The sequence below is a fragment of the Otolemur garnettii genome, unplaced genomic scaffold (genome assembly GCF_000181295.1).
Source record: "Otolemur garnettii isolate 467f Iridium unplaced genomic scaffold, OtoGar3 scaffold00004, whole genome shotgun sequence".
Lineage (NCBI taxonomy): Eukaryota > Metazoa > Chordata > Mammalia > Primates > Galagidae > Otolemur > Otolemur garnettii.
Window position 1 is genome coordinate 12,571,410 of NW_003852399.1, and position 9,345 is coordinate 12,580,754.

A 9,345-nucleotide genomic window follows, 5' to 3' on the forward strand; every position below is an offset into this window, starting at 1 on the left:
ATGGGGTTGGCACCCTACTCCTTTTAGCCACGGGCGCCACCCATTCTGATCAGTTTCTATGTTTTAATTAATTTCTGTATAATCTAAGTGGCTAGAGACGGCTATCTAAAATTACAAAGCACATGCTGTGCAATACTGGCTCGCCATTTATTCACAGAATAACGTTGGGCAAATCACGTTTGTTTCCTGTATATAGAAAGGGAGTTAATACAGCCCATCAGTTTACAAGAATTTATTTTTTTTATTTTTTTTTTTTTTTGAGACAGAGCCTCAAGCTGTCCCCCTGGGTAGAGTGCCATGGCATTACAGCTCACAGCAACCTCCAACTCCTGGGCTCAAGCAGTCTCCTGCCTCCGCCTCCCAAGTAGCTGGGACCACAGGCGCCCGCCACAACACCTGGCTATTTTTTGGTTGCAGCCGTCATTGTTGTTTGGCGGGTCCGGGCTGGGGATTCGAACCCGCCACCTTAGGTGTACATGGCTGGCGCCTTAGCCGGTTGAGCTATAGGCGCCCAGCCAGTTTACAAGAATTTAAACGGAAATTTAAAAAATTAGAACTAAAAGCACTTATACGAAAGAGAGACTACAAAAATGCGAGTCATAACGTTATTATGATCGTTTGCCTAACGGAAAATGATTCAACATAAATAGTCTACTTCGGTCTTAACTAATTCAACCAGCCAGGGGTCGAAAATGCCCACTGCGCATGTGCAAAGGATTCCGCCGGGAAGGAGGCGGGAGGCGGGTCTCCACTTTGGTCTCTCTTCCCAGTCCCACCCCGCCAACGTCCGCCTGCGAATGACGTCACGCTAGACTCGTACTTCCGCTTCCGGTAACTCACGTTGGTCTTTCTTCCTGTCTGTCTGAAAAGATGGCGTCCCGCAAGGAAGGTGCCGGCTCTACGGCCACCTCTTCCAGCTCCACCACCGGCGCGGCAGGGAAAGGCAAAGGCAAAGGCGGCTCCGGAGATTCGGCCGTGAAGCAAGTGCAGATAGATGGCTTGGTGAGTAGGGTCTGTCTCCTCAGGCCCACGTGGGGAGCTCAGTTTCTAGCCCGGTCCCGCCAGAAGTGCTTCCCAGCATTTTCTCCTCTGGGCTTTGTGCAACTGGGTCAAAGTTTTCCTTTAGTACCTTTCTCTTATATCTTCGCTTTTTGGAGATGGGGCAGGAAATGCGACAGCCTTCTCTGTTTTTGGACGGGAGAGTTGGCGACTGAGAAAGGAGATCAAGGCCAGAGGTGTGTTTGACAGGTTCTTGTGGTCTTGTTTGAGATGCTTAGAAGAAGTCATTTGGAGAAAGATTTTTCTTGGGGACAGGAAGGTGACGAAAGCGTTAAGAGGGCCTTAGGGCCCAAATTTAGGGTTTTGAGAAGGGGAGAGTGAGACTGCTTCCCTTCTGCCATCTGTCATCTGTAACTTTCCAAGTGGAGTTATACTATGTAGCCACTGTTTTGAGCCTGTGGTTCAGCGCCGAATACGAAATCGCATAAAAGTGGACTCTTAGGTAGACCATAGTCGTTCTGAACACTATAGAGTACCAAAGACAACGGTCTTAAATGTCTTCTACTAGTTAAGGTTTGTGAACGAGGATGTATAAGGAAGGCCTTGGTAAGAGAATGGAGTAGGCAGGGAAAAGGCAAAACTAACTAGAATGATGCGAAATTTTATTTTTATTTTATTTATTTATTCATTTTGTAGGGACAGAGCCTCACTTTATCGCCCTCGGTGGAGTGCCGTGGCGTCACACAGCTCACAGCAATCTCCAACTCCTGGGCTTAGGCGATTCTCTTGCCTCAGCCTCCCGAGTAACTGGGACTACAGGCCCCGCCACAACGCCCGGCTATTTTTTTGTCGCAATTTGGCTGGAGCCAGGTTTGAACCCACCACCCTTCGTATATGGGGCTAGTGCTCCACCCACTGGGCCACAGGCACCGTCCAGTGTAATGGGCTGTCTAATGGGGCCAAAACATCATACTCTTGGATTGTGACAAATCCAACTTTCTTGAAACACTTCTTTATCATTTCTGGCTGAATTTTGTGCCAAGCAGAACTGATCCAGAGGATAAATCTAGAGCATTAACTAATATAGTGGGTGAAGTTGCTTCCACAGGTGGACCACAGGTTTGTGTATTAGTAATAACCCATTGCAGAAGCTAGGGTTGGTAGTACATTTAAATGTTTTGATGATGCCTTGGTCAAAATGTTGGATTTTTGAGGTCATATTTTTGAGATGATTTTCTTGTGGGTGGCGATGGCCAGGTCAGTTGTCTACTGTCAGTAGATTGGACCATTTCTTAATGTCTTTGTCAAAACCCCTTACCCACTCTTCAAATAGGTCACCAGTCATGTATGCCCATTTGTTTGACTTCCAAGTGATGAGGAAGTCTTCCAACCAGGGCTTGTGGCATTGATGATTTACCAGTCTTGAAGGGCTTTAATTTCTCTGCCACTGAGCTAGCTCAAAGTAGAACTGTGAAATGTTATTTGGAAAGTTTTCCACTCTTATATTTGTCACCCTTCTTACTGAGGCTCTTGTCAGGCTTCATGTGAAACAGTTTGCATTTGGTCAGTGTTAAAGATACCATCTTTGAAGGTTCTGGTGAAGTCTAGGAACTTTTGGATGAACTCTTCCACAACTTCTGCTGGAAATTCATTGGATACACCACATAAGATTTTCTGGGAGATAGTGTGTCACAGTTTAAATTTCTTTTCTATTTGGGGGGTGGACAGAGTCTCATTATATTACCCTTGGTAGCGTTACCGTGGTGTCACAGCAACCTCAAACTTTTGGGCATACACGATTCTCCCAAGTTGCTGGGACTACAGGCACTCGCCACAACGCCTGGCTGTTTTTTGTTGCAGTTGTCATTGTTGTTTAGCCTGGGCCGGGTTCTATCCCTCCAGCCTCGGTGTATGTGGCTGTAGCCATAATCACTGTGTTACAGGCTACGAGCCCCAAGACCCAAATTCTTAATTTTTTTTTTTTTGGTAGAGACAGAGTCTCACTCTATCACCCTCACAGAGTGCCCTGGCATCACACTGCTCACAGCAACCTCCACCTCCTGGGCTTAGGTGATGCTCTTGCCTCAGCCTCCCGAGTAGCTGGGACTATAGGCTCCCACCACAATGCCTGGCTAATTTTCTTGTTGCAGTTTGGCCCGGACTGGGTTTGAACCTGCCACCCTCGGTATATGGGGCTGGCGCCCTACTCACTGAGCCACAGGCACTGCCCCAAGACTCGAATTCTTGTGTGAATTATTTAGCAACTTCATGGATTGTTGGCTGCAGAGACTCGGGTTGGCTGTTAACTGCTCTTATTGGTTCCAGTCAGTTTAATGTGGCTTCATTGATTTCTTTGAGCTAAGTTTTCCCTCTATTTCACTATAGGCCTCTGCTTTCCTTACCCTGTGTCTCCAAGTACTCACATTTATGTTTTTGGGTGTTTCTAACTGTGTTCTTGATAACACCAGAATGTTTCACCATCTGTCTTTGTGTGCTGCTTTCCAGAAAATGTAGATCATCCCTTTCCTTCAATGTCAACTCTTTGGGCTCTTTCCTCTGGGCCATCATCTGTTAGTTAAATTGTAAAATTTTTCAGTAATTATAGGATATACTTATAATTCAGACCAGCCCTTCTGCTAAAAAAAATCTGCACATGTGGTAAACAAAAGGATGTTAGGCTTAATCCAACATGTGATAATACTAAAACATGAAAAAGACCTTATGATAAGAAAAAATAATACAACTGAGAGGCAAAACCCACACCTTCTACCCCTTGGTGTAATGTGGACTCAACTAGTCAAGTTATAGAGGGTAAATTAATATTGTGTGTCACAGTCCAATTGGTCAAGATACACTTGTAGAAAGGGTCAATATACAAGGTGGCCATAAACTTTATTTGCAATTTAAAAAAGTGTGCAATTTAAACTTGCACACACACTTTAATCACCTATCTGTATATAGATCAGTCTTTAATTGAGTATATGTGGTGCATGTCCAGTATATGAAAATTAAGTCAACTTAAGGTGGTAGTCAATGTAGGGAGGTTGTCAACTATGGAGGATGTACTGTACTTATATAGCATTTACATTGTATTAGGTATTATAAGTGATATAGAGGTTTAGAGTGTGCATAGATTAATATGCAAATGCTATACCATTTTATGTAGGGCAGCATTTCTCAACCTGTGGGTCGTGACCCACAGGAACTGTATTAAAGGGCTGCGACATTAGGACGTTTGAGAACCACTGACGTAGGGAGTTGAGTATCTGTGCATTTTGGTTATCTTGTTCTTGAAAGCAGGACACAGGTCAGGTTTGTTCACTGCAATATTTCTAAATGTCTAGGACAATGCATGACACATACAAGGCACTCAGATACTGCAAATGATTAACAAACGTACTCCGATTGTATGGAAATTTTCTTGAAAATGAATGGGGAGGAAGTTGGGTTAGTAAATGCTTTGTAGAAATTAATAAAGGTGTTGATTGGGCATGGTGGTTCGTACCTTGTAATCCTAACATTTTGGGAGGCTGAAGTGGGAAGATTTCTTGAGGCCAGTGGTTTGAAACCAGTCTAAGCAACATGGTTGAGACCCTGCCTCTATAAGAAAAAAATAGGAAAATTAGCTGGATGTGGTGGTGGTGGTATTGCACTTGTAGTTTAACTTTTTGGGAGGCTGAGGCAGGAGGACTTGAATCCAGGAGTTCTAGGCTGCAGTGAATTATGATCATGCCAGGGTGCTCCAGCCTGGGTGACAGAATGAGAACTTGGCCTCTTAAAGAAAAAGGTAAACAGAAACAAAGAAAAGAAAAGGAAGTTAGCAAGGTGTTGGTGAGAAAGGAGCATATACGATTGAGGATTAGGAGAGCAGTTAGCTTTATGAGTGTGTTCATATTTCTTCATCTTTTTACTTGTTTATCTGTAAGAAAAACTGCTAATGTTAATTGAGCACCTAGTGCAGCAGTGGTTGGCTGGATTTTACTTGATTCTCTCTACAGCTTTGGGAGGGAGATGTTATTTCTATCTTACCTACTACCAGTTATTCAGATCTAATGTGAAAATGTTGGTGGATGTGGTTTGTGAACTGAGATGAATAACTCAGATTTGTGATGCTTGGCTATGACATTACCACTATAAACTTTTCTTAAGACACTGTATGAAAGACATTGAAGAGACTAAATAACTTGTTAAATTCCATGAGATGAAAGATCTTTTTTTTTGAAACGGAGCCTCAAGCTATCCCCTGGGTAGAGTGCCATGGCATCATGCTCACAGCAACCTCCAACTCCTGGGCTCAAGCGAGTCTCCTGCCTCAGCCTCCCAAGTAGCTGGGACTACAGGCGCCCGCCACAACGCCTGGCTATTTTTGGTTGCAGCCATTATTGTTGTTTGGCGGCCCGGGCTGGGGATTCGAACCCGCCACCTTAGGTGTATGTGGCTGGCGCCTTAGCCGCTTGAGCCACAGGTGCCGAGCCGAGATGAAAGATCTTGTCTGAGGTCCACTCAAGTAGAATTTGGTTTGGTCTTTTAATATTTTAACAACAAAATTACATGGCTTTTTGTTCTTTCCTTTAGTTTGCTGACTTCAGTGGAGAATAAATAAGTTGTTTTTCAATGTATGAATTTTTCAGTCAGATAATTTGAAATCTTTTCAAGCACCGTATTTCTTAGGTTTTACTCATTTTAATTATGAATGTAAATTTTTTGGAAGTGTATTACATGATTTTCTCCCCTTCTAATTATAGAATATTGAACACAGTTTTACTATGTTTCGATGGTAGTAATATCATTAAAAACATAAGTTATTGACCCACACTAGACAGTAGTTTTCAAGAATCCCTTGGGGTGGTCTGTCTATTCCTATAATAAATATTTCCTGACATTGAATTTTAGGTGCCTTGAATAGTTTATGTTTCTAGTTCATTGCCTGATTGTTTTATTGTTAGATTTATCTGTCCCTCACCCCCTTAATTTCCAGCTTTTTATTTGGTGTGGATGAAAAACCAGTTAAACAAGATTATTTCTAACCTGAGAGCAAGTACATTTAGGAGTGGAGATTAAATTAAGTATGCAGTCTGACAGTTTGACTACTTAGTAATAATTTTTGCTTAGGCAAGTATAATGTTGCTTATAAAATAACAACTTTTTATAATAGAAAAAACATTTTACAGACATTATATTTTAATAGCTCCAGATGCTGACAGGACTAGTTAGTTACCTGGGTTATACTGTGTGCATAGGATTCATCCGCTCAACAGAAGCTAAGTGACTTTTTGAAGACATGAAGCATTAAAGCTTAAAGCTCAGGCTTGGCTCCCATAGCACAGTCTTTTCAGCGCTGGCCACATGCACCCTGGGTGGCCAGTTTGAAACCAGCTTGGACCTGCTAAACAACAATGACAACTACCAGAAAAAGAATAGCCGGGTGTTGTGGTGGGCGCCTATAGTCCCAGGTACTTGGGAGGTTGAGGCAAGAGAATTGCTTAACCCCAAGAGCTTGAGGTTGCTGTGACCTGTGACGCCACGGCACTCTACTGAGGGTGACATAGGGAGACTCTTTCTCAAAAAAAAAAAGAAGAAAAAACCTTGAGCTAAAATCACATCTTGTCATCCTTTATTCATTCTGATATCCATTATTACAACTACTTTAAGATTTTAATGACTCTATAGATATTAGTTCTTACATACCAGATACTCTTCTAAGTACACTATGTATTATAGCTTTGAAGTCATAACTTAACTTTCCGATACAGGTACCAGTATTCTCCCTGTTTTTTGAGTGAAGAAACTCAGGTACGAATAGATTATGTGATTTGATTAATGTCAAGATAGGGAGAAGTAGAAGCTAATATGGTGTACTCAGAGTAATTAGTCCAGTCCAGTATTTCTTGTTTGAGCCTTCAGATATTTATTTTTTAAAACTTAAATGATATATAGACTCCTGCTTTAAAGTGTATGAGAAAGATAATATATCAGAATCTACATATTTAATCAGTCATTTTAGGAGAAGACTTGTTGCTGTGAGAAGTCAATTTTGTAAATATTCTTAACTTTGAATGGATCTCTTATCCCTGTGGTCTCCAACACTTGGGTTGCTGACTGCTACTGGTCTATGGCCTGTTAGGAATAGGGCCCCACAGAAGGAGGTGAATGGCAGGCAAGTGAGCTAAGCTCCATTTGTATTTACAGCCACTCCCTACTGCTTCTATCACTGCCTGACTCCATCTCCTGTCACTTCAGTGGTGTTGTTGCATTCTCATAGGAACATGAACCTGTACTGTACTTGGGAGGGATCTAGTTTTTATGAGAGTCTATGCCTGATGATCTGAGGTGGAGCTGAGGCAGTGATGCTGGTGCTAGGACCAGCCAGTTGCAGGAAAACAAGGTTGGGTTTATACTGATTCTGCATTATGGTGAGTTACATAATTATTTCATTATATATTGCAATGTAATAATGATAGAAATAAAGTGCACAATAAATGTAATGCATTTGAATCATTCTGAAACCATCCTCCCTTCCCCACTCCATGGAAAAGTTTATCTTCCATGAGACCGGTTCCTGGTGCCATAAAGGTTGGGGAACACTGCCTTAGCCTGTGGGTACACAGGTTAAGATATTAGAAATCAATAATGAAGAAGATAGGAGGTATATTAAAGAGAGTTGGGAGGAGTTTTGGTAGGTGTTTTTAAGTAAGCCAGTTTACCTACATCAGGTACAGAAACCTAAGTCCATCTGACTTGTCCATTTTTAGAACGCTTCCAAGATTTAGATGACCCTCAGTCACTCCGGTATCCGGGCATTGTTCCTTAAAGTTAGAAGCTTATTAAAATTAATTGCCATTTTTAAAAATTGACAATGCTTACTGTGTTTTTGTGGCATAATCACTAGTGATGACAAACTGTATCAGTGGTTTCTTATAGCTGTTTTTTTTTTGTGTGGTATTATTTATAGAGCCCAGCATACACAGTATTTCTCCTAGAGATGATTTAAGTAAATCAATTAGCATTGTTAGGCCTTAGTTTAGTATAAGGATAATGTATGTGGCCTTCCTTCTGTAACAAATACAAGCTTAATGTATGTATATAATTTGTTACTGATATTTAATCATTGTTAAAACAGTTTAGTAGTAGGTATGCTACTTAATATTAGGGATAATAGTTGGTAATAGTTACTTACAGTTGGATTCCAAACTGGATGCTTTACCATTTAAATTGAGTATAATAAAAAAAAGAAGGGCTTTAGTTATAATAGCTACTCTGGCCTGGATGAAAGGGCATTACCTGCTTTACTACTTAAATGTCTATTTTTGGAATTTGAAAGGTTGTGGGTCCACAATAAGTACTTTATATCTGACTAGGTTTTTTTAATCTTTTGCTTTCTTGTCATCTTTCTCTGTAACTAGCTCCTTTATAATTAGAAATTCAGATAATTTACTTAATATCTAAGACTTCAGTATCTGAGCAACTCCAGATATTTTAAGCTTGGGCAGTATTGTCGTGGACTTCTAGCTCAGTCCTAGCCCAGACATTGGGGAAACTTTAAGCTTTGAAAAGAATCTTTGCCAGTTCTCATTTTTGTTGTCAGGTTTTCTCACTTTTACTTTATCAGATCTGCTGTCAGTAGTTCCTGAGATGAAAGCTTTATGACGACTTTAGCACATAACATGAAAATCTGGTTGCATTTGCTTTTGTTTTTTGAGACAGAGTCCCATTATGTCACCCTCAGTAGAGTGCGATGCTGTCACAGCTCACAGCAACCTCCAGCTCTTGGGTTTAGGTGATTCTCTTGCCTCAGCCTCCCAAGTAGCTGGAACTACAGGCGCCCGCCCCAACGCCAGTTATTTTTTTGTTGCAGTTTGGCTGGGGCTGGGTTTGAACCCACCACTCTGGGTATATGGGGCCAGCGCCCTACTCACTGAGTCACAGGTGCTGCCCTATAATTTATTTTTCTAAAATATTTAAGGTACTTTAATATTTTGCTTGGGAATGTATAAGATAATATACTTAAAGGAAATATAGCTTTGTTTTTTTCTAAAAACCACTACTTTAGTTGGTCACTTTGTAAAATGTTTATATCCAGTAAAGATTAGATTTAATAGCAAAGTGTGGTGTAATTTACTTATCTATTTGATGACAAACTGTACTTGTTTCATCAAAATTGAAAGGGCTAAAATGGATACTTGTATATGCCCGGACAGTATGCTGTATTTGTATTAATGTTTGTGCCAAGCCCAAGCACACAGTAAAAATAAATCAGATTCAGGAAAAATAGTGGTAATTCAGTATTAATTTAGTCAACATATATGTGTTTTTACCCTTAGATTCCTTTTCTATTTTTTTTTTTTT

General features: G+C 41.0%; 1 protein-coding gene across 1 annotated transcript in view; it reads left to right on the forward strand.

Moving 5' to 3' along the window:
• Positions 1-828: 828 nt before the first annotated feature.
• EIF3H (eukaryotic translation initiation factor 3 subunit H) overlaps positions 829-9,345 on the forward strand; it is a 106,451-nt gene continuing 97,934 nt past the window's right edge. The window contains exon 1 of the mRNA XM_003782394.2: positions 829-1,002. Within this exon, the coding sequence (XP_003782442.1) occupies positions 871-1,002 (132 nt within the window). The 5' untranslated portion in view covers positions 829-870. The remainder of the gene's footprint in view (positions 1,003-9,345) is intronic.